Raw genomic sequence first — 27,344 nt, 5'->3', positions numbered from 1 at the left:
AACCTAAACATATAATCATGGTGACAAGAATTCAAACCAACGATCATTAGTTTGTGGCGGCCATATGGATGCAACACTACACAACGCGCCGCGGCGTCTAAGACAACCAGAACACCGGATCTTACACGTATGAACACTGGGGATGTATCACTGTCGATGAAAGAGCATTGAAAAGTCATCTCAACGGGCTCTGAGGGTACATCTACCTTTCAATTGTACCTCCTTACCTCCACCAAAACCATGTGATTCTCTGCGATACAAAATTCAATCACATTATTTTGCACTGTATTGCGATCTTTGATGTGCATGTGTAGGTGAGGGGAAGATCTATAATAAAAGCATTAACAAAAGCAAGTTAATTCTAAAAGCAGTGAACTATTAACAGCAAAGACTAAAAAGGGGACGGGAAGATTTATACCATCTTTATTAAAACAATATACGTCAGCGATATATTGAACATTTTGAGTATTCAGGGTCACAACATTCCCCAAGTACTCAATGCCGACTCAAAGGAGTATTGGGTCGTAAGAATCTGTGACTTGATTGTGATTCATCATATCCTCATGGTATGGACAGATGCTCATTATTTCCGTCACTTGTTAGCCTGCTTTACAGTCAGATTAAAGTCGTATACTGTACGTGGCCACGAGGCCAAAAGTACACTGACATTGTACACGGGGAATTGTTGTCATGAAGGTCATGTAACACCGTGATATATGGATATTTGAAGATGTACATTATAAAATATCATGTCCTATTAGCCTTACAGATTGCTGGGACCACTTTATTGAAAAAGCTCGCCAAGTGAAAATTCATTTTTTTCAAAATGGCCGCCATTTCAGGTAATTTTCATACCGTTTTGTCTAAATATGTGACCGAACTGAATGGGGAACATATTCTTTCCGTTTCTCTCTCTCTCTCTCTGTGTGTGTGTGTGTGTGTGTGTGTGTGTGTGTGTGTGTCTTTTCTCAATTTTGTTATGCTTAATTGATCCTTATCATACACAGTTAGTTTGCCTGCTATCTTTTTGTTCATTGCCATTCGAAACTGGTATTGGGGGATTAAATGTTGTCAGTTTCAGTGTAACCATGTTCAGATCTGTTAGTGAACAGGGTTGACGAAAACGACAACACTTGCATCTGCCACTGCCTTGAGTCTGGCAGACACATTTTGTCAGCTCTTGTGGAAGTGGAAGTATTGTCTCAAAGATTTGCTTTATTTTATCTTTCTTCTTCCATCCCAAGTCAACAGGACTTTCAGTTTCTATTTGGCTCAAGGTTGCTAAGCCCCATATGGATAATTCTTGTAGGCGGCAAACCGAATTTAAGGAATTACTTCATATGATCTCAAGATCTGCTTTCGAGGAAATATGTGCAGTCTTGCATCGCCAATACTCTCAGCAATACTAAACTTGACATACATGATGACTACACCCTTTCCGGGTATTTTCTGGCCTTCATCTTCCATTGCTGGTAGGTACTGACGACGTTTTATGAAGACATCAGAAGCCACAGGGCATACATCCCAGATTTGTCATGCACTCATTCCCTCTTTACCACGAAGTGCTGACACTACATCACAGTCAGTGATGGCGTGGAAAAAAGGAGGGACTGATATCATGTATGGGAATCTACTTCATGCTTTGGCGTTGACTAAATGCTAGCCAAAGCTTTTCAAAACAAAGATCCTGTAGAAGCGGTAGACTGCTGCGACATCAGTGTCAATGGTAAACATGTGGATTCTGTTACCCTCTCCTGCAGCAACTTTGCCAGCATGAAATCTGCTTCTTCGTGGTTGCATCGCCCAGATTATCGTGGTTTCCAGGCTGGTCAGCACCATAAACGTCCGAAACCTGTATCACTTTCATACAACGTAAAGCAATCATGCCATGACATCACTGAAATACTGTTCAAGGAGGCGTTAAACCAAACTCACTCACTCACTTCCAGTGTCGCAATTACTGTAATATTTGTGCATATCTCAACAATGTTGCTAGGAAGTAAAAGAGCTTCGTCTTGTTGTTATTGTCTCTCAAGAAGCTCTGCCAATTATGTGGCATTTTCACTTTTTCTGTAACCCTGGGCTAGCTCCTTTGCCAGGCTTTGACCGTGTTTCAACTTCCATGCAAGAGCACCAATGGACAATGTGAATCAATCATGATTAATGATCAATCACGTGTCTTCACAAAGTATTCGCGGCTATGGCAAGGATAAAGGTATTGGAATAGTTGGAGGCTTGTGACAAGGCTCGGCCAATATCTTTCTTGAAGGCCAGAAGGATATCCCTTCTTATGAGCTTCGAGCTTTCTGCCAACAACTTCTCCATCAATTTCGTGCATATATCTCTCATTGTTCAAGTCGCTGGTTGTACAGGGTGATCGGCTCTGCCAGCCGAAATATAGCAGGGTCATCACTCCTGGTATTTCTCTCAACTATGTAGGCAGGAAGCTCTGAAAACACAAACTGATATGCTTTTTCTTGAGATAATTGTCCCTTCTTCTGATTTTCAATTGGTAAGAGGTAAGACCTCTCATTATTGTACAGAGCTGCAAACCAAGAATACTGATACTTAAGCTCTTGTGCCACAACATTTCCACCGCTACGTTTGGCCAGAAGCTTTAGATCTTTAAGGTTTCGGACAAATCCATTCGAGGCTGCATTATCATGTCTTAGTTCAGATGTTTGAGACGCCTTCTCGCATAAGAAGCACACTCGTTTTTCAATGATGGTTCATCGCACTTTACCAGCTGATCTTGCCCTTGTCCACTCATGTTTTGTGTTAATGAACAACACTCGACAGTTTTGATGTTTGCATTGTTCCTTCTTAGTGTTTCTTTTGTACCACTACCTTCATCTAATCGAGCGGGATCCAGAAGTAATTGGAAGGGAGTGTATTGCGTGAAAGAGAGAAACATTTCTTGCAACCATTCAGTATCCATTATGTTTAATGTAGCATTCAATGTTGCTTGGGGTCAGTTTGAAATTTTTATGTTTATGGGGTTTAAATGGACATCGTTATTACAGTTTATGATGTAGATTCGATGGGTTATTAACGTCTCTAATCTTAAGGACGAGGGATTATCCTTTTACCACCTTGGACCGTAGACAAATATTAAGCACATTCAGGTATGGGACAGACAGGTTCGGGCATACTCTGATTGCTCTACACCTATCCCGATCGTTCATACAGTGTCAAGTAAGTCCCGTGCGATCAGAACACCATCTGGATAATTTACGTCCCCTTATTCGTGGCTCGGCTCTCCCGCTCTGACACATCCTTTTGATTCAGATGCGGCTATCTAACTGGTACCACATCTAACTAGACAACAAGCTAATGCCATGAGGCATTAGTTAGCATTTGGGACACCAGTTAAACTACACTGAGTATACAGTGATTGTTTAGCTGACACTTTACCTATGCTATGTTTCACATCAGTGATGTCACCAATGTGCTCTGGTTGTGCGTTGACATTCACTTTTTTCTACTCAGGACATAGCCGGACGCTTCGGGGAAGTTGTAAAGTATTAATCGAAACCAAGATTATTCAAATTGGACTATCTAGTCAAATTTCATAGCAAAGATTGTATCTAATCAGAAATGTCAGTCACCTTGGAACTGACCGCCATTTTAAAATTTGAAGTGCCTAATGGGCTGTTTCGAACAAGTAGCCCAACACGAGGAACCATGCCAAGTTTGATGAAGAAAGTAAACCTGTGCAATTATAAAGCCCAGCAGGTTTAGTCAATATTCAGGACAATCATCAAATTCTGATACAAGCAGGTTATCTGTATAGAGATGTTTGTCCGTCCATGTCAATACCAATCAGAGACTACAATACTGAATTCTAACTAGTTTGTACACTTTCAAGAATTGACATATGATTCAAACCGATCCATTACAATGCCTATTTCAATCATCAGTTTAAACGATATGAAGTAATTACTACTCAATCATCCATATTTATTTTAAATAATTCATGTGTAAAGAAATCTTACTTTGAATCAGACTTCACTGCATTGAACGAGTTATTTTTTCCATTGGGAATCGGGGGATAAAAACATTAATTATTCCTCGTGAACGTGATTGTGGGCATCCATGTCACGTGTGTCTGCCAGTGCAATATACACATAATACATCAAGACATGTATATTTCATAGGTCTGATGTAGTGTTTCAAATGAAACAATACATTGCATGGTGCTGTCTGTATTGGGGCCATTAATCATTTTGTTTTCATCGTAAATACTATCAGAATTCATACCGTTGGCTGGGGCAACAGGACAATACGCAATTGATCGACATACTCAACACTATGGTTTAATACATTAGGAGAACACCTGTTCTGTTGACACCACATGTTTACTATGTACACATAATTATGATGAATCTGATCTGATAAATGATTGAAATATTCGAGGTTGAGATTGGAGGTGTATTCAGTACATAGACTAACGTCGGCTTATTCTTGGGCAGTTTTCTAGATAGGGGTCGAAAACCTTAGAAACGTCTGAAGAATGGATGTTGGTAAAAACTGGAGAAGTGGTATTTGCTATAACGTTTTGTGTAAGGTAAGGTGAAAAGAGGTTTAATGTCGCATTTATTACATTTATATAGCCACGTGTGTGTGTGTGTGTGTGTGTGTGAGAGTGAGCGTGCGTGCGTGAGTATGTGTGTGAGCGAGCGTGCCTGCGTGCGTGCGTGCGTGCGTGCGTGCGTGCGTGCGTGCGTGCGTGCGTGCGTGCGTGTGTGTGTCCGTGCGTCTGGACTAATGCTGCTTTGTTTAGTGCTGTCCCACTGAGATACCATGCCGCAGTTTAAGATGAATACCCCACTCAGTAACAACATTGTGGCTTCGAGCCCATTAATCCTTGTTTTATCCCATCAATGCTCGTTTGGTATTAACAAATACTTTAACATCTTTTGGGCAGACATTCTATCCACTAGACTGGGAGGCAATTTATAAAATCTTAATTTTACTTGAGCTGATGTGATTAAAACGACCCGTTGTCTAAACTGGGGCCATATTTTCCCAATTCTTTTTCTAAAAAGGTAAGAGACAATATTTTCCCCGCCAAGAATGTTAACAAACATCAATAATAACTGAAGTCTCCAAGATTAGATCGATATTGGTACCGTGCAAAATCATTTTCTTTCATTCATTCGGATATGGATATATTCGACAACAGTCCGTTCAATTTCAGACATATGTCGTATCATGGTTACATCGACCTAATTGAATTGCAAAACAAAAAAATGGTGAATGATTGGAGAGGCAGTGCGTGAGTAAGTGGGTGGGTTGGTTGGTTTGCAATCTCATTTAAATCAGATTTTACTTCTCGCTACAGCTAAACAAAGATCTGAGGACATCCCATTACAGGTCACGTCAGAGCGACATTTCATCCAACTAATCAGAGCGTCGCTTACCAGATCATGAAATATTTAACAGAGGGTATTTCGAACGACAGTTACGGGTTTTATGATTATACAATCTTGGTCATCTATAAGCCATTCCAGAATGTTCTTTTTATCAGTTTTAATTTTTTTAATCGAGAATACGTCAAAATATGTTTCGAAGCGTAGTCGCTAGTTTGAAACTACTGTCGTAAAGCTCGAGAAAGCTGCCTTCTGATTGACTAATGTCGATTTCTTGTCAGTCATTTCATTGGTCGGTCAAAGTTTGCGAAAGGTCGTTCTGACGTGACCCGTCGAAAACTAAGATCTGATTTTAATGAGATTGGTTGGTTTTGAAACATATTTAAGTCATAAGTACTACGGTGTTTTTGAGGGAGGAAAGCCTGAATTGATGCAGGTCTCACATGTAGTCACTCTGATGAAATCCACGAGCGTTGGTAAGGCGCTGACAAACCTACACGATCGTAGGTTTCTGGCATGCCCAAAGGATATAACTCTGCGTGTGAATTCCGGCACCTTAGACATCTGGCCAACACTGCCCTATGTAGAACTTCCTAATACACATATGTGACGTCACTCTAACAATCAACTATTTTCACGAATAGACAGTTCTTGTCATTTATGTACACTTGGAACTAACGAAGCTGTTTGGCACTCACGTGAATGACTTCAACCTTGTCTTAAATAGCTGTCGCAAGCGGGACTCGAACCCGCATCGTATAATTTGTGGACATGTAAAATAGTCTACCTAAGCTTTGGCGATACATGACCGACATAAATTACCTATTAAATATTTTAAACTATATGTATAATCTTTAAAAGTTCAGAAAAGAATATGCAAAAGTTGTGTCACATTATGTTACCAATAATGATGTTCACGATAAAGTAATTAGATAAACCTTTGACACCCTGAGCTATCTCATTAAGACCGTTTTGGTTCTCGCAACAGATGACAAAGATCATGAGACATCCGATTACGGGTCAGAACGACCTTTCATTAGACCAACCAGAGCATCGCTTACCAGTTCAGGAAAGTGACAGTCGGAATGTGTTTTCTAATCATTCAACCTCGAAAGAGTTAACCTGTGAAAATCATCGCCTATATCTCGCTCCATTGAGATAGACATATGACCGTGAGAGATGTTGCATAGCCAGGGGTAAGTACTGCCATACAATCGCGACCATACGTGGAAATTCCAGGATGTATTAAGTTCAATTTTCAAATTTTGAATTGAAAACTTTGTCAACATATTTTTCACCCGTCGTCCGGAATGGAGGTGGCCAGATTGAAACTGACTGGCTAATGATGACTTCTTGTTAGTCATTTCATTGGTCGGTCAAAGTTCTCGAAAGGTCGTTCTGCCGTGACCGTTAGAGAGAACTAAGATCCAATTTTAATGAGATTGATATCTTGAGAAGAACAATATTTTACAAACGGGAGAAGAATATATGTCCTTGTTCAGGGCTCTGTGTTGCACGTTATCCCCGTCAGCATGTATTTTGAACTTCGCAGCGATCGATAAAGGACCCCATAAAATATCAAAGACCCGTGTACCATATGCCTTGTAAGGATCAACACGCGGCGGAGCTAGACACATGAGCTTCATATTAATGAACGCATTTGTCGTGCATCACACAAGGGCTAATTACTACATTAAAATACAGACTACAAAGAGTACTGGTATAATTTTCAAACGAAGTGAAATGTTTTATCGAAGTCTAGAATTTAAAGCGGGGGAGTATTTTAAGTTGAGAAAGTAGGGACATGCTTAAAGTTCAAGAACATGCACGTTACTGCGAAGATTCTTTTCACGAGCAGACAGCTACTTGTACGTTCTCCTTGACAGAAGGTCATTCTATAATATACTGTCTGGGTGAGTGACTCAGGGTTAACGCTGCTTTGAACAGTATTCCACTTATATCACAGCGTATCATGTTAAGGTGGGAGGAAAGCCCGAAGTGATGCAGGTGTCCGACTTTTACCACTTTGGTGAAACCAACGAGCACGGGTATGGTGCTGACAAACCAAGAAACTTAATCTTGGCGAACCTGGATTCGAATCACAATTATAGGTTTCTGGCGTGCCCAAGGGACGCAACTCCGCACAGTGACTTGCGGCGCCTTACACGACTGACGCCGTGATATAACTGGAATAATGTTAAACGCGGCGTTAAACCCAACTCACTCACTTACTCACTATGCCTGACCGCCGGGAAACAGGCCATGTTAAAATAGGGCTGATATTGTTTCTGATAATCATGATGGAGTTCGTATCACGTGACATGACAATGAGTGGGTCGGTCATTATCGCTAATTATCATCAGTATGGCCAATTGTCAATTCGCATTATCACCCGTGGTCATTTGCTTCAGTCCACATAAAACCACTCAATTGATTATGATATAACCTCACCATTTGTGATTGTTGCCCATAATTTTCCTGTTTCGCGTCGTGCTTTCGATCGTCCATTGAGTGAGTGAGTGAGTTTGGCTATGGGCGGGTTGAACAGTGTTTCTGTTGTTTTGTCGCCATGTTGGAGAAAAGCAGGAAATGACGCGGATCACAGTCCTGGACTACTGTCCTGAAGCTCATCACGCGTACTACAAGAACATACAAGTTGGTTGGTTGGTTGGTTTGTCGTTTAACATCGCACTCAGCAATATTCCAGCTATATGACGACTGTCTGTAAATAATCGAGTCTGGACCAGACAATCCAGTGATTAATATCATGAGCATCGATTCACGCTTTTGGGATCGATGACATGCATCAACCAAGTCAGCGAGCCTGACCACCCGATCCCGTTAGCCGACTCTTACGACAAGCATAGTCGCCTTTTACGGCAGGCATGGGTTGCTGAAGACCTATTCTACCCCGGATCTTCACGGGTCACAACAAACAAGTCGACAGGCCGACAGAGAAACTGAGAGAGACAGACAGAAGGAGAGTTGTGGAGACACAGACTAACAGATATAAAGACAGACGTAGAGAAAGAGAAAGTCGCAAGGAGAGAGTGACGAAAAATTATTACACTAACACATATTAGGACTTAAAGGTTATATATAGTCCATTGGTCATTTATTTGGGCTAGGTCCTAAGAATACAAATGATAACTGAGATACAATAACAAAAATGCAACTATTATTCATATACATATCATTATGGACCGACATGGATACAATGTGTGAAGCCCATTTCTGATGTCCCCCACTGAGATATTGCTGGAATATTGCTTAAAGCGGCGGTAAACCATACTCACTCACTCACATAATGGGGTACATCAACTGCATGCAGTCTGATTCATTATTCCAGATTATCAGTGTGCACAAAGTCAGGGTAAACTAATATAAGAATAAACGTTACAGGTCTAGGATTAAAACTGGTCACATGGAGTTCAACAGCCGCGTTAAGAAGCATACAAAACACTCGCTTTATCTTCTATTACATATTTAAAGATAACGATATCTTGTCTCTGACGACTAACATTCATACGAACCTGTTTCATTTTGTCAAACATTTACATATGCGGTGAGTGATTATAGTTTTACGCCGCTTTTAGCAATATTCCAGCGAAATCACGCATTGTACCCATGTCTTCGGCGTGACGAGCGAACGTTTTAACCACAAGGCTATCCCACCATCCCTTACATATACACAAAAAGCAGTGCGAGCGTTTCAGGAATCAATGTCTTGCATCAAGTACTAGTTCTTGCTCTACTTTACTATCAGTTAGAGGTATAGTGACCAGCTGGTTGCTGGAGAAATGGTCAAGTATCATCCGCGAATACCCAGGGCATTATATCTCCATTAAAATAAAAAACCCAGAGTGAGTGAGTATGGTTTTACGCCGCTTTTAGCAATGTTCAAGCAATATCACGGCGGGGGACACCAGAAATGGGCTTCACACATTGTACCCATGTCGGAAATCGAACCCGGGTCTTCTGCGTGATGAGCGAACGCTTTGACCACTAGGCTACCCGACAGCCCCAAAAAACCCAGAACATTCACTACCAAAGCTTGGCGGCACAACACGTTTCAGAAATAACCAAAAGACGAAACAGCTGCTCAATGAGATTACACTTATTAGCGAGAGAAGTGCTTTGCTGATTATAGTGAGTGAGTGAGTAAGATGGGCTTAACGCCGCTTTTAACAGTAGTCCAGTTAAATCGCGGCGTGTCTTCTTATTGTGGGAGGAAAGTGTGCTGATTGTAGGTTAGTTGTATGAGATATATTGGAGATGGTGACGTCTCTTCCGAAACGGTCTTTATTCTACTTCCTGAAAAGCGATATGTCCAAAATCACATTAAGTCCCTTAACTTGGAATGAAATTGTGACTGAGAGAGATGGTGTATTATAACATGACGCAAGAATGAGGTAGTATTTATATAAATTACTTTCGTGGCCATGAACATCTAGATTTCAGACATAACCGAAGAGGTATAGGAGCAACAGAACAATTCTGTCGAGCCATGTATGTTATTAAACATGTCCGCATCAATCACATATTTGACAACAATATTGCAAGGCAATGTGCATGATATACACCTACCGCTGACTCCAAATCTCGTTTGCATGTAAAATTGCTAAGATGAACTCAAACCAGACCTTTTCAGTGCGGTTCATCTTTATTCATAATCATGGTATCATGTCAGACGCACATCCTGAACCATCTGAAGGGCATATCGTGTCAGATTTAGAACTCATGAGTTCCTGGCCATGGTGGTCAGACGTGGATAAAGAAAAACTAACATTCAAGACAGGCGATCAATGGAGCAACGTTTTATGTGTTTGTTTATCTTAGATCATGACTCCATGTTTGCGTGAGTGGAGACACGTTGAGATATGCAGGTTCCTCTGGACCAGCGATCATTGATGGGTAAAATTTGGAGATCTATATGTAAGTATCTGCATTTGAATACACACGCGTTCTGTAGCATTGATTCAGACAATAAACGATGTCAGGAGTGAGTGAATGAATAAAATTGAATGTCGTTTACCCCGTGAGAGTATGAGAAGACTCATGGATCGGCTGGTCTGGTTCTGCTAATTGGTTGATAGCGTGTCATCGTGACCCGACGGCGTGAATCGTTGCTCATAATATCATAATATCACTGGAGTGTCTGGTCCAGACTATTATTTCCAGGCCGCCTTCATATAACTTGAATATTATCGAGTGCGTATTAATGGTCTTTCTATCGTGTAACGCGATGACCTCCATTCAACCAAAACCCCGCCAGACTTATTGTAGTACATCACTGATAGTTTATGTGGACGGGTTTTATGGCGGTAGAGAAGACTATGTTATAAGATGAACGCACAAACCACTGTGCTACCCATGACATGATGATGTTATTCTGTTGCAATAGGTATGCATCTCTAGAGCCCGTTGTCTGGCGGACATGTCTGAGGAGGAGATAGTTGCTGAACTCCAAGATCAACATGTTACCTCAGTAAAACGATTTACTGTCAAGAAACAGGATGGAAGGATTGAACCCAGCAACACCTACCTGTTTACATTCGCGCTGTCATCTGTGCCAAAATCTATCAAAGCTGGTTATTTCAATATCTAGGTGGAGGTGTATATCCCCTCTCCACTTCGATGTTATTCTTGTCAAAAGTTTGGACATGGATCTAAATCCTGCCGTAACTCTCCTCGTTGCCCTCGCTGCAGTGAGGATCATCAAAACCCTGATTGCACTAAAGATCTTAAATGTGCCAATTGTGGTGGTGATCATCTATCCTCCTCCAAATCATGCCCTGAATGGCAAACGCAAACCAAAATCCTCAAATTGAAATATGAAAACAATAATTCCTTTTTTGAGGCTAAAATATAAACCATCTCCTACCATTACCTACTCAGCTGCTGTGTCCAGAAAACCACAAACTAGTTCTATTTCATGCCAAACTGATCTCACTTGGATAACATCTGTACAACCAGTGAATACAGTTGCCATGGAAACTGATTCTCACAGCCAGTCTACCATGACAACGTCTTCTTCCCAGACCGTTTGTCAGTCGCAGCCCGAGCTCGCACAACAAGCGGTTGATGTTGATGTACATGTTGACATGCCAAAGAAACAGCGAAATCGTAAACCTAATCGTAAACAATTGTCCAAGATCTCATTTCCTGTAGAGGTACCCGTAACTGTGGAGGTTCATAACTCCTTTGAACCTCTTGAGATGGAGATGTCTCCATCTTCAGAACACAGGAATAGGAGTCCATCTTCCTCACGTACACGTGAAAGATCCCCAATAGAACCTCGATGACCCAATCTCCTAACTTAATTCAGTGGAATTGCAGAGGACTTAGGAATAATTTTAATGAAGTTCAATTATTAGCACAAGATTATAAACCATCAGCATTTAGTTTGCAGGAAACTTATCTTAAGAATACTGATAAATTTGAAATGCGTCAGTACAATTCATATAATTCTTTTTCCCCACCAGGTGATAAAGCCACTCGGGGTGCTTCAATTTTGGTGAGGCAGGGCATTATCCACAGCCCTGTTCCTCTTCATTGCAATCTTCATGCTGTTGCTGTCCGTCTTACCTTACACATAACCTTCACACTTTGTTCATTATATATTTCTCCATCCTCGAATCTTCAGCAGTCCGATCTTCAGGATTTATTTGACCAGCTCCCTGGGCCCTGTATCATCATGGGTGATCTTAATGGACATAACCCTCTATGGGGAAGTTCCAACACTAACAATAAAGGGAAAATCCTTGAAGATTTTATTTCTTATAATAATCTATGCATATTCAACGGCGGCTCGAACACATATTTACATCCTGCAACTGGTACCTATTCTGCATTAGATCTGTCAATCACAGATTCTAACATATATAATGAATTTGAATGGTCAGTCCATGATGACTTTTGTGGAAGTGATCATTTTCCGACTGTAATTACAACTGTAAATCCCACTGATGCTCCACCGTCAACACGATGGAATTTTTCCAAGGCCAATTGGCCATTATTTCAGACCATATGTACTGACAAATTGAAGCCAAACCTTTTCATGGATGTTCCTGATCCAATTCAATCGTTCTCTGACAAACTGAAGAACATAGCTGATGAAACTATTCCTAAGTCCTCTGTGAACCCACATATTCGGAAACCATGGTTTACTGACGAATGCAAACAAGCTAGGAAGCGTAGGAAGAAGGCAGAGAAATATTTTCGACGCCATCCTACTGTACATAATTTAAACAATTTGAAAAACAATTCTGCCAAGGCTCGACGAACATTTAAACACAATAAACCTCAGTCTTGTAAGAACTATGTTTCTAAAATAAATTCACGCACGCCTATGTCAAAGGAATGGAACATGATCCAAAAAATCAAAGGCAAAGGTTCCAAAACTAGTATTCGTCATCTAAAAGATGACAATAATTTATTGACTGAAAAATCAGATATTGCAAATAAATTGGGCGAAACTTTAGCTAAACATTCTTCTTCGTCAAATTATAATCCAAAGTTTCAGAAATATAAACAACAACAAGAGATACTGCAACTGGTGCTGATGATATTCATTATCAGCTCTTAAAACATTTGCCTGAATCTTGTCTCACAACACTACTGAATATTTTTGATGATATTTGGACAACAGGTGATTTTCCTCCTTCATGGAGAAATGCTATAGTTGTACCCATACCAAAACCTGGCAGGGATCATACAGACCCATCATATTATCGACCAATTTCATTAACTACCTGTGTTTGTAAAACCATGGAGCGCATGGTAAATAATCGATTAGTTTGGTTTTTAGAAACCAATAATCTGATTAGTAACATCCAATGCGGTTTCCGTAAAAACCGAAGTACAATTGACCATTTGATTCGTTTAGAATCATTTATTAAAAATGCTTTTGTAAATAAACAGCATGCTGTATCTATCTTTTTCGATCTTGAAAAAGCTTATGATACCACTTGGAAGCATGGTATTTTAAAAGATTTACAAGACTTTGGTTTAAGAGGCCGCTTGCCTCAATTTGTATCACAGTTTTTAACTGACAGACAATTTCAAGTTCGTGTTGGATCAACCCTGTCTGGTCATTATAATCAGGATCAGGGGGTTCCACAAGGCAGTATTTTGTCTGTCACTTTGTTTAGCATCAAAATAAATAGTGTATCTAAAGTATTAAATGACTCAATAGATGGGTCATTGTTTGTGGGTGATTTTAATATTCCATGTCGTGGTAAAAATATGCATACCATTGAAAGACAGTTACAGTTGTGTCTTAATAAAATTCATAAATGGTGTCTTGAGAATGGATTTAAGTTTTCACAGACCAAAACAAATTGTATACATTTCTGTCGGAAATATAAACTCCATAAAGACTCCATAACTCTCTTTAGATGGCACTCCAATTAAAGTTGTTAAAGAAGCCAAATTTTTGGGATTAATTTTCGACCACCATTTGACGTTTTTGCCACATATCAAATATTTAAAGACTAAATGCCTGAAGGCCCTAGATCTGTTAAAAGTCGTCTCGAATTCTAAGTGGGGAGGGGATCAGACAACCCTCCTTCACCTTTATAGATCATTGATTCGCTCTAAATTAGATTATGGCTCCATTGTATATGCTGGAGCTTGCAAGAGTAATTTAAAAAAGCTAGATTCAATCCACAACCAAGGACTCAGACTGTGCCTTGGTGCTTTTAGAACTTCTCCTGTTGACAGCCTCTATGTCGAGGCTGATGAACTCTCTTTGAAACAACGCCGTGTTAAATTGTCTCTTCAATATATCACTAAATTACACTCTAATCCTTCTAACCCTGCTTATGACTCCGTTTTTCAACCCCTATATGAATAGCTGTTTCAGAAAAAAACAAAGCTGATTCCACCACTTGGAATTCGGATGAAATCACATATTATTGCTGCAAAAATAGATCTAGATATTATCTCACCATATCGTCTCTTGTCTACTCCTCCCTGGCAGCTGGTGAGGCCAGAAGTAGACGTTTCGCTAACCCGTTTTATTAAATCTGACACAAATCAACTTATATATCAACAGGAATATGTACAATTAAGAAATAAATATGAAACCCACCGTTCAATCTTTACTGATGGATCCAAGGACGGTGGCAAGGTGGCATGTGCCACTGTCGTTGGATCAAAACATATCTCATCTAGAATACCAGACACTAGCTCTATTTTCACTGCTGAGGCCAATGCTATTCTTACAGCCTTAAAATACATTCAACGACAGTCTGCATATACACAATTTATCATCTTTTCTGATTCTTTGTCTTGTCTTCAGGCACTGAAAAAAGTCTCTTCTAATCATCCAATTATTTTAGATATTTTAGAACTTTAAAATAATCTTTCAACTGGCCAATACGACATAGTCTTTTGTTGGTTGCCCAGTCATGTGAGCATAAAAGGCAACAAAATGGTGAAGCTGCAGCAAAAGCAGCACTCAACAAATCTGTGACACCACTTCTCATTCCATACAGTGATTGTAAACCTGTGATCAGATGTTACATCAGAGATCTTATGCAAAAGAAGTGGGACACCCAAGTTGGTATCAATAAATTACATCAAATTAAGCCAACCATCGGTTACACCTACTTGGGTTGTCAGTCCAGATTTGAAGAGGTCATAATGCGACAATGTCGCATTGGCCATAGCAGATATACACATGAACATATACTGAAAGGTGAGGATCCTCCATTTTGCATCCCTTGTGATGAGAGAATCACGGTCAAACATGTCCTGCTTGACTGTATTGATTTTGCCATCACAAGGGATAACTATTTCAAATCATCATCTCTAAAGGATCTTTTTAATAATATCAGTTGTCATTTAATTGTTGGATTTTTAAAAGAAATAGAACTTATTGATAAATTTTGATTGTGTAGATAGTTGATTTTTATAATATTGGTAGTGTTTACTGAGTAACTTAGATGGTTAGTGGCTGTATCCTCAAAGGGGGTTGAAGTAGTGTAAAATTATTGTCCCCCTGAGAGGATATGTAAGACCACGTCCTGAAAGTACGTTTATTCATACCACTGTTTTTAAACGTAGTATATTTGTTTTGTTTTAATTATGGCTTAATTGCGTACCATCGCCAGCAGCTGAAGGGATGGTGTAAATCCTGCTGGGGAGCCGTGCAGGTAGCAGAAGTAGTGTAAGTCCCCACGGGCCCCAGTTAGGTGGCCTAACTTTGGTTGCTGGCGATCACTAGCCCATTTTTTTTGTATTGTTAAATAATAGGTTATTTTTTTAATTGTTCTAAACTAGTTTTACTTATAAACTGTGATATGCTAGTTGTTCTACTGTCCGTCGATGACAGGTGTTTTATTTTAATGTCAGTATTCTCAATGTTCTCGTCACGATATGGCTGAAATATTGCCGATGTGACGTAAAGCTTTAACTCACTCACTCACTCCTTAGTCGTATCTCGCTAGATGTCTCACGTTTGTATTCTAATTAAATCGGATCTAGACTTGGGCTTATTGGCAGTCTTCTCAAAACCCAGTTTTTCTTTGTCTTCTTACTCAGTGAAATGAGTTATATCGTTTCCGATTACCCTGCTCACACGGCGAGATAAAACCATACTGAAACTTTCAGATTTTCATCTCCGCTAGCCCTAGACCCAACCACACACCCCCCCCCCCCCCCCAACAGATAAGTGTCCAGACTGACCTAAAGACGAAGAACTACATGTGTCGCGTTACATATTTACTATATAACATATACAAATATACAAAAGGTACTGTGCAGAAATGCCTCTCGCATTGTTTGTGCAAAAAGATAAAAGTCGAATAATTAATTTATTATGACCCAAGGTAGATATTGCGGACCGTAGAACATAGTCCAATTGTCTGCCAATTGAAGACGTTGTTATAAATGCTAAACGTGAAACTGAAACAGTTTTTATTTGTAATTGTGGTTATCATTAACTGTCAAAATGATATGTTACATCAACATTGAGCTGGCAGTTTTGAATGTGGGACTTGAAATATCCCGAGTCTAGATCCCATTTAGAGACTTACCTATAGTTGTGATAACAGTGACGGAGTAAAGCAACGCCCCCGCATACGTCCACTCAACGGCTTCTTCAATCTCAGTGCCATCCCAACCCGTCTCTCTCACAGTCTTGTAAATATCTTGTTGAAAATCCCTGAAAATTTCATCTGCACTTGCTGACCAGTTAGCCTCAAAGAGTACGTTTAAGTTCTCGGTGACATCCCATAACCTTTTAACATATAACTTTCTCGTAATTCCCACTCCAAACCTATTCTTGATTTCTTGTTCAGCTTCTAACTTCATGAAGATGAACCCTCCCATGATGGAATACCCTATAACCAAGCACGTTAGACCGACCTGGGAGATCATAAAGACGAGGAACTTTTTCGCGATGTTTATCAAGGTTTTCTTCAGTCTTTCTGATTTCCGTATCTCGAGAGCCACTGGGGGTGTCATGTATGCGATGTATGCGTTGTCATCAACAGTCCTGATGGACGGGGAGGCTTTGGAGATGTCCTCCATTATCGGCCGTCCGGGAGAATCACACATGTTTAGACTGTCATGAGAATGACCATCTGAATTAAACGTGTATCCCAAGAGGTACGCGATTATGAGGAATACATTGGACAGCAACTAGAAACGCTGGAAATGTAACAATTTCAGTCTGTTTTCTTTTTTTTCACTGGCAGCATCCAACGGGTTCACTGACATCATCCAACGAAATGTGTGTTTTTGTTATGATTACGCTGATGCTCAACCCTCACCATCTATGATGCACGTTGATGTATTTGGATCCGAATAATATCTTCCACGACATTCCTGTAACACTGGTCTAAGTTTAATGCTCCTGTGTGTATCTGATTTCACGAAAATGCACAAACAAAAGCACGTAACTGAACAATATTCACCGAGTAGTTTTCTAGTTCATGAGCTGTTCTTACAGTTGCAAATTTTCTTCAGCCACATTTAGATTCTTTCTTCACAAGACGCTGCCCTGCAAGAACGAAGATAACATTTAAAGAAATCAATGACATATTTTACATAATAAAAGCTGGAACATCGTGATCATACTCGGGGGATATAATGTTCATGATTAAATAATGCTCCCCATCAACTTCACAATCCAAAGTTCCCGTTGTCATGGCCTCAATATTCTAACATGCCAAAGACTAATAAAATAGAGAGGCATTAAATTTTGATGGACAAAAGCGACATGGTCATAATAACCTACATATAACGGCCAAGGTGCTGGTGAACTGCACCACTTCGAGCTTTTCTCCAGTATCAAGCTGCCCGACCATTCAAATCGACTGTTTGATTGGCATTTTAAAAGTTGGAAAGAAATGGTAAAAAAACATAATTTATGGATGACATGATAGAATAAAGAAGATTTCATCCGTAAAATATCTTGTCTTTACTATTCAAAACAACGGTAAACCAAACACACTCACTCACTTGACTTACAGTCCCGTGTCACAAATGGTATATGATAGACGCTTTGCCACGACTTTGAGTATAACTGATAGGAAGTGATAGGCAATGTTGATACTGACAAATATTCATACTTTGTTGTGCCGAAATGAAGAACTACTGACTATTACTCCTTTTTCGATGAACTACAGTAATCTTTGAAGGAGATGTGATCTGTTATACTGGTTGTTTTTGAGCTGGCTTTACTAGACATACGTCTATTGAGTCTGCTTGTTAAAGTGAGTGAGTGAGTATATTTTTACGACGCTTTTAGCAATATGTCAGCAATGTCAGGACAGAGGACACCAGAAATGGGCTTCACTTATTGTACCCAAGTGGGGAATCTGGTTTTGAAAGGTAAATATAATGCCATAGAGGTTATGCATGATTTTTAAACAATGGCTAAATATCATATTCCATGGATCTTCCAGATCTGATCCACGGCACTTGCTAAGCTAAATCGAAGACGTCATGTCCGCAACATCCAATCAAATTCAAACAAAAACAAGACAGCAACGTTTTCCATTGCTTGGCGAATAAATAAGTCCATTGTAGGCTAAACGCACAACATATAGATGTTTGCAGAAAGCTCCTTAATTTAACTGTCACAGTATTGTATTGCTCTTTATGTCTGAAGTAAACAGGATGTGAAAACATCTGCATGCATGTTTGACATTTTAAAGGTTTCAAATGGGATTAAAGTTCAGCCAGTTTGAACCTTTGCACTGGAAATTGACGGAATTACACACTCACTGGCATAAATAATTATTAACGATAATATCACGTCGAGAGCTAACAATGTTGATGCCAGTATTGTTTTTTTGTGGTGTGAAAAATAGCAAATGTAACAAGTCAGATTCAAGGGTGAACATAATCCTAGTTCTAACTGACGGCAACGATTCATGTATAAAGACATTCTTGAAATCTTGTTATCACCTCAATTGTAAAATGTTATGGAAGAAAGTGCAGACATTCTTAATTGATACACACTATTAAATAACATTTAAAGCCTGTATATATACAGTAAACAACGTTTATAACGAACACGCTTATAACGAACTGACCGATATAACGAACTTATTTTTAGTCCCAGCCATTTGATGTATATATGCTGTCTATATGCTTACAACAAACTACGGTTATTACGAACTAAAATTAGTGGTCCCTTTGAGTTCGTTATAACCGTAGTTTACTGTATTTGAATTAAAACTGCGTTTACATTCTTAAGCGTAACGTTTTTCTACAACACTACATTTAATATCATGTTAAGCCAATTACATGTATACACTGCTTATAAAACTAAAGCTTTAAGAAATACGGATATAATGTTAATGTGTGACTATGGTTTTACACCGCATTTAGCAATATTCCAGCAATATCACGGCGGGGGACACCATTAATGGGCTTCACACATTGTACCCATGTCGGGATTCGAACCCGGGTCCTCGGCGTGACGAGCGAACGCTTTAACCACTAGGCTACCCGACCGCCCCATTGATATCATTCAGCTACTATAGTAGTGATAGTTATCGGAAAGCTACCACTTACCATTGACTGATTATGATGGCAGTATGCAAATCCTACCACACGGGATTCCTTTCTGGGCTGATGTAAATTCAACAGGATGAAACAACAACATGTACTGAAAGAGGGGCAAAGGTCTATCATCACGGGGACGACATCTAAGTAAACGACGGTGGTTAGTGGCCTGGGGCTTCATTGACGCGGCAATAACTTACTTTTGTGTAAAAGTCAAACATAAATAATCAAAATATGACAGTTGCGACAAGTTACTGAGTGAAAACTTGACAATGGAGATCTGTCTATAAATCAATACTCTTTAGAGAACTGAGTGATTAAAAGCAGGACGAGTACAAACAGATTTGTTGATTTGATTGCTGACAAATATGTTGTGATCGTACTGTTCAATTTATACACAGAACACATATAGAATATCTAATGACAATGAAATAGAATACATAATTAATGTGTAATTGTAAAGTAATAAACCTAAAAAAATGAACCCAGTTCGTGTGCGTGTTATTGGTTTATCTATTTTTAATAGCCCAAAGTGGTTTGATATAAATAACGAGGAGTGGCTGAAAAGTGCTGAGCCTAACGACGAAGGATGCATAGAACCCACTACACAACGAGGCCGCATATTAATGTAGGAATCAAAGTGACCAGGTATTCTGTGTTGATGAAAATGGAAACATTTGGCTACCGCGCTCCAACTGAAAGGGCTAGATCCAACAGTCATCATCGGGGCGGTCGGGTTCGAATCCCGACATGAGTACAATGTGTGAAGCCAATTTCTGGTGTCCCCCGCCGTGATATTGCTGGAATATTGCTAAAAAGCGGCGTAAAACCATACTCACTCACACTCCAACAGTCACCCATTGCGGACATGTCAGCTTTAGTTCAAGAGGTGAAGAGAGAGCTTCGAAGGTGTATCTAGAGTCATTTGAGCATGGCCCGTATGACTCTTGAGTCAGATTTAGGGGGAGTCGTTTGAGCTTACTACACCGGGCTCACTCATACCCCCGACTTCGACTCCATACACATTTCTATGTTTAAAACATGAAAAAAAAAATCTGAGAAAATCCACTTATAGAAATCAAACATTGTACTGCACCTCTCCTAGAGAAACTGTACCCCCAATTGTAATAGAATCCATGAATTGTTCAAGTTACAGGTCGCACAAATGTTGAAGATAGAATCATATTTGTAAGTAAAAAATAAGTCTAAATTGAAGAAAATAGCTGCACCGTACCTCTTCTGTTGGTACAGAAAGTGTTCATCAAGTTTGAAAAGAATCTATGCAGTAGTTTTCAAGTTATAGGTCGCACACAAAACATGTCCCCGGCAGGACTGACGAACGGACGGAAGGACGGAATTCCTTGGTATAACTCTATAGCCCCGCCCATTTAGGTCGGTGGTATAAAAAATATTATCGGATTTATCAAATCATTTATTTGGGTATAATTTAGAAGCAAATTAGATTGGGAGACACTTTACCTTGCAACTTGATGGGTTCACACACTTTACATATTTATAACTTTAATGTGCACCACAGATATTAATTACGAAGATTTAGGCAATTATCATATTCAAATAATTATTTGAGAGAACATTGACTTTGATGTTCATGTATATTGACTCGATAACTTTGATGGAAAATACAACAGATCCTTGCCTCATTAATATATCGGCCATAAAGCGGATATTTATTACATGGTGAAAATGATATTCTAAAAACAGACTTAAAAAAGGTCATGTTTCATTCATGCACGTATGAATATACATTTACCAGATAGGATGGACGACCCCAGAAGACTATTGAATACATTCCATAAACCATTACAAACCAATACATTTCGGATAACACACGTGATATTGTATTCATCTGTCTACAGGCTAAATCGATGTCGATCCTCATCAATATTCCCTGTACACAAACTTAACATACGCCATCACCCTAATTGAAAACGAGTAACTATTGGACTTAATATAGGATGGGGATGGGGAAATGGAGGGGAATGGAGTTGGTTGGAATTTGGGGTCAGTGACCAATCACCGAAGCCTGACTAATTCTTAAAGGTAGCCGTCATCATTGCTTGACATTAGGACTGTGTGTGCTTGTCGTTTATAATGCTGCATTTAGCTCTATTGCTGCTTTAGTGCAGTAGTCTGTATATAATCGCGTCTGGGCCAGACCATCCGGTGATTGATATTACGAGCAGCGATCCACGTACGATGATCACGAGGCCCCGAACCTGACCGCCTGATCTAAAGAGAATCGTACGACCAGCTGTTATAGTTATATTTATTCGATGGAGATTAAACACCAGCGGTACCCGAACGTATGATAGAGCCACAATGCAAGACATTTCCATGGTTGCACAATGACATAGGTATTAGCCTTGAACATTCCTAGGATATCAGGATACACCTTTAAGTACTCTTAAACAACCTGTCTCTTCTTAAAATTGGATGCTTATATTGTTTCAAAACAGACCTTAGAAACCACATTTGAAAGATAATTTAATTGTCACGTGCATCCTCCAATTGGCATGTGGATCCGCTTTCTAATTCCATACGTTGTCAGCGACGGAAACTAGGCTCGCATTTCTTTAGAGCTGAACATTAAAAAGGATTGTGCCACCCATGCAGATGCGATGGTTTATCTAATTTAAATGTTGTTCTTCCGAAGACGAAATAATAGCGTCAAGTTGATGTGCATACAGATAAGTGTTTCGATCGTGTTGTACACGCAAAGTCGGTTTAACATCCTCCACACAACTCACACCCCGCAGCTATAATTACTATTTATTAAACCACGTGTCTCTAAGCTTGTGTTGAAAATGGAATTGGATGGTGCCGTTCTTTCTCTAGATTATCGTTGGAAGATATTAGTTCCATTTAATGCCTTGTCTCTTTGACTTCACACGTATTACCTTGTGTATACTTCAAAGGAGCGGGTTTGGTTTAGGGGCATCTGGAGAAGATCTTGACAAAGATAATTAGCATACAAAATTAGGCCCACAATTGAGGATAATAAGCCTACCTATAATGAACCAGGTTAGTTAAACAACAATTGTCCCTGCCACTACGACCGGATGATGCATAAATGTAGGCGGCAGTTATTTTATGAGAAATGTGGTGATGTAAATGCGCGTGTTTTATTGCAGAATTCTCTACAGACCTGGAGATTAGATCTATACAGGATGTTAGCATAAACACCGTCGGGAAGAGTACAGCGTGGATCGGGCAGATAATGTCACACTCTCGTTTAATCTACATAACACTAATGGTTGTGCTGAAAGCATCATACCTAAGGCACAATGAGTTAGTGTTTAGATTATCAACAATTCTTATCAGGAACACGCTGAAGAGGCACTAGGAGAGACGTTATGTATAAGCATGCTATGACGAAGTTATCAAATTTATTTGCTCGTTGTAGTGTCTGTGCAAATCCATATTTCATAATGATGCCCGTGTGCAAACAAAGAGTCAATGAATGATTAGAGGAGTACAATTCTGTCTGCATGTTCTGTGTGGTCGGGATGTACCGAGTCTTCGCTGTGATATCAGCTGATCTCTCCTGTGAGGGCAGCGGCGTCATTGACGTCCAGTGAGACTCGGTCAATGGGCCCATTTCTTACATTATCTAGACCCATCAGCCACAGTTGCGTTCAGACAGACATTAATCACTGTATAATGAGGATGGGGAGGGGGTTAATTCCAGTAAGTGAAAGAACACATTAACATTGTTTTCAAATGATGACCTATTTCACTTTTGACTTATACATTTAGAGGACACGTAGAGTCCTATTTCACTTTCAACAAAATGATTTCAGGGCAATTGATACAATTCAATGCCAAATGTGGTCTTATTTTATTTCTACTGACACGATTACAGGGCAAATGAGGTCATATTTCTTTTTCACCTGATACGATAAGGGTGTAAATGATATCCTATTTTACTAATCTAATACAATTTAATGACAAATGAGGTTCTATTTAACTTTCCACATATAAATATAGTATTTTACTATATTCTGATACGACTAGAGGGAAACTGAGGTCCTATTTTAGTTTCAAATGATATGACGAGAGAGTAAATGTGGTCCTACTTTACTTTCAGTCGTTACGATTAGAGTGTGAATGAGGTCCCAATTTACTTTCAACTGATTACTATCAGAGGACAAATGAGGTCCTATTTCATTTTCAACTAATAAATTTAGAGGGAAAATGAGGTCCTATTTTACTTTCAACTCACACAATTAAATGACAATCGTACTTATGACTGATCCTGTTTGATATTCTGAATGATATTCTATTCTAAATCCGTCTATTACACCAGTATTTTAAAGAGACCCAATTTAACCATCGGCTTACACACATAGTCGGTATATTATAATGCGAAGGCTTATCACGTTTGAAATACCGTTTGATGTACCCTCTATCTGACCATACCGTCTACGTCAAACCGTATTCCCCGAGGGATAAGCCTACAACGCCATGTTTATAATTTACCACATTTTGACAACAAATGGAGATTGCGATGAGAATCTTTGTTTGTCGCCATATTGCCAAACGAAAATGTGTTTATGTTTACGCTCTGTGCATCAGGTATATCTATGTTAGTAGCCATTGTTCGGCGTCATTTCGCTGTAAGGAGATGCAGTGGCAGACATTACAGAGATCGGACGGAGACCGGTAAATTGTCTGTAACCATTACGGAGGGGAATATTTTTCCACTTGTATAAAGCTGTAGCAGGGTTCATGGGAAGTTATCAAAACGTCATTGGCTAAAAAAAACTCCAGTAGTTTACATGAAATGTAAGATACGCGGTCCATGTAACTTTACCAGATGCAGATAAATGGCAGATAAAATGATAACGTTATTTCACCTTCGACTTACACGGGCATTAACTGGCATGACAGGGCCTACTACTGACTAGTACAATAACGAGGCATGTTACATCCTTCTTCACCTAGAGTCTGTAAGTACATGTATGCACTTCACCTTCGAATTCAAATAACAGACCTCCTCCAAGGGCTAGTGGACAGAGAGTCTGTCCAGAGAGCGGAAGGTCTGTGGTTCGCGTTATGCAAAAAACATTAAAGATGGTGCTTGTTGATACCCTGTCTGGCACTCGGCTTTAAGGGGTTTTAAACAAGGACTCGGAAGCAGTATACTGTGGAGTGGGGTATCCATATTTAACTGCTGGATAGTAGCTCAGTTGGCTAGCACCATAAAACCGGCACAATAAAACCGGCAGCCACGTGTACATCCCCTCGACGGAGGAGAAATCATGATTCGTCGCTGAACCAGACATCTCTCCATCGCACTTGCGGCCATACACTGTGTTGACAATACCAATGCAGTCGTTGATGACGATGTTATCGACTCAATATAACGCGTAGAACAGGACGTCTTGCTCGTAGACCTGCTGCTGCTCTTAAACGGTTTCGTACGTCTGGTCGGAGATTCGCAGTCCCGATATTTGGGATACGGTGGTCCTTTCACGTAGGTGGCGCAGTCAGATGTAGCGATCTTGGGTGGGGGTGGTTACTCTTGGTCGTCCCGACCTTGGCCGATCACGTGTTGATCCGTGCTGTTGAAACCGATCCCATAGCCTTGTGATGGTGCTGGGCGCTACTTTGAAAACCCTGGCTACAGCTGATCGGGATTCCCCTGCCTGCAAGCGGCCTATGACGTTGTTTCTTTGCACTTCTGGTAATATTGACATGTTGTTGAACTATCACTGTTCGATTGACGCCGGTGCCAGGCAGTCAAAAACCCTGCACTTTAATACCGTTTATTTTGCTGCTGCACGTGCAGTGCGTGCAGCTCCATGGCCCTTTTGTTAATGCACTGAATCGTACGTGTTTCCCGACTAATGGTTTGCATGTCCTTGTTGTGAACACTTTGATCGGGAAATTTGTCACTGACACTTGACACATTAAACCTTTTCAGTTCACACCTCTTGGTCCGCTAATTTTGCATGTATGGAAAAAAATATCCGTTTTGCGTTTCTTTTTTTGAAGAATATATCACCAATATGTTCTCAGCGACCTTCCCGCTGTCTGGGGTAATATTTTTAATATTTCGTCATAATTTCAATCCAGACGTTGTTTATGGTTTATGGACAATTCCATATATACACTAAAACATGAAGGTGTCTGTCATGAATTTGTTGTTTAAATAAGAAATTAATTTAACGTAAATTGCCAACTAATGGACACTTAGCAGATGACATAACATCTAAGATTACAGCGATATATCATAACCAACCAATTTACATGACAAATCAATATCAATGTGATGTACAAGAACATTACACGAACGTAAGTGGGCTTTTCCTTCACAAGAATAAAAATTCCCTGGTCATATTTTTTGTCTTCAGGGAAATCGACGCGATGACGTCCATATTGAGAAAAAATAATCGCATCTCAGTATTGAAAATAATGCCATAGAAAAAGAGAATGAAACTCAAATGTGAAACGCTTTGTAAATTGGATTATATTTACAGCTATCGTGGTTAAGTAACCGATAACAACATTGATGTATCTAGGCTTCAGTTGTGACATACAATACATCATATCCAGTAGCTACACTGTGTACACGATCTAACAACTGCCTCATTGCCATGGTTTTACCCTATTGATATTCTACATTACAGTCCACGTAATGTTCACAATAAATATTGTATTAGGTGAAATGGTTACAGGTAAGCACGGTTGTCCTTGGAAAGAGGGATTTCGGGCATTATAAAATTTGTAATTTGAATGCTCGTTCAAAGGATGTTTGTATTCATAATAAACGTTCGTTCGTCGATCATGTTGCATGTTTTAAGTGCTACGTATATATGTCCAATTGGTTGCCATATCTGCGTGAACAGCGCGTGAAGCTGCGTTTGGAATCAGCAGCTAAAGTGGATTTCGAATATGTGTTGCCTGTACATTGCCTGTATATGAATACCTGTTCAATGTTCTAAAAGCTGCTAAAGATTTTGAGACTTTGAAATGTGAATGTCTTAAACAAAGCGAAACGGGCGCACTAAATAGCAATCCATACAAACACGCACTGCTTGTATTCCGGTTTAAATTAGGTCCCAAGTAATGCTTTTGGAAAGAGGCGTCTGAATGGCTCGGTGATTCGGTGTCACCGGACTCCGATGAAATGGAGCGTTGCTAATAATATCAATCACTAATATATATTTATTCTATTTTTAATATTTGGAACACAGCTAGTTGATTTGTGTATGTGAAAAACAAGAGGTGTACATCGCGTTTCAAATACTACAATCCTGTTAAAGTTCCATATATAAATCTCTACAACATGTCACTTCTCAACAACACATCATCTCCTGGGATTAAAACAGAGCAATTTTAGATCTGGCCTCTGTCAGTTGTCTGCATGTAACGTTATGCAATCAGCGCAATCACCGACCCCCTGAACCCTATATATATAGTCCGTATCATAGTTATGCAATAAGTATATTACATTTCCCATAAAAAACAACACATTTTCGATGGCATAATAAAAATGCTTTATGATCTGAACAAACAAAGAAGTATATATGAATCCCGGGTTATGCATACTGAACAACAACAGTTCCTGTGACGTTGTATAAGATTTAATGCAAAGTTATGTTTTTTACCAAATCTGAAACAATTTCGGTTTGCAACAGATAAAAGACGCCTGTAAGTGTTCAAATGGTTTAATTTGCCATACTGACTTCAGAAAATGCGTGATTTCATGAAAAAACATGAACATGTCAAAATGTCAATTTACAAATCAATAGCGTGTGTGTCCACCCCTGGTTGCGATGCAAGCAAAACATCTTCGTCTCATGGAATGGACCAGGCGTCGCACAAAGTCCTGTGGGATATCTGTCCATATCTGCTGGAGCATGTTTCGAAGTTCGGAGTGTCTGTGGAACACGTGCTTGACGTCGAAGGCGCCGATCCATC

The 27,344-nt window shown here is 39.7% G+C and overlaps 1 protein-coding gene across 3 annotated transcripts in view; it reads right to left on the bottom strand.

Annotated features, from left to right (window-relative positions):
* Positions 1–27,344, bottom strand: part of LOC124110414 (TWiK family of potassium channels protein 18-like) — a 57,003-nt gene that overhangs the window by 8,494 nt on the left and 21,165 nt on the right. For all 3 annotated transcript variants that reach the window (XM_046469770.2, XM_046469768.2, XM_046469769.2), the window contains exon 2: positions 16,415–17,382. In XM_046469770.2, coding sequence (XP_046325726.2) covers positions 16,415–16,937 — 523 coding nt within the window. In that variant the 5' untranslated portion in view covers positions 16,938–17,382. The remainder of the gene's footprint in view (positions 1–16,414; positions 17,383–27,344) is intronic.

Source organism: Haliotis rufescens, unplaced genomic scaffold (assembly GCF_023055435.1).
Source record: "Haliotis rufescens isolate VD_foot unplaced genomic scaffold, xgHalRufe1.0.p SCAF_15, whole genome shotgun sequence".
In the NCBI taxonomy this organism is placed as follows: domain Eukaryota; kingdom Metazoa; phylum Mollusca; class Gastropoda; order Lepetellida; family Haliotidae; genus Haliotis; species Haliotis rufescens.
Note: the sequence above shows the minus strand (reverse complement) of the source record. Positions and strands in the feature narration are given on the sequence as shown.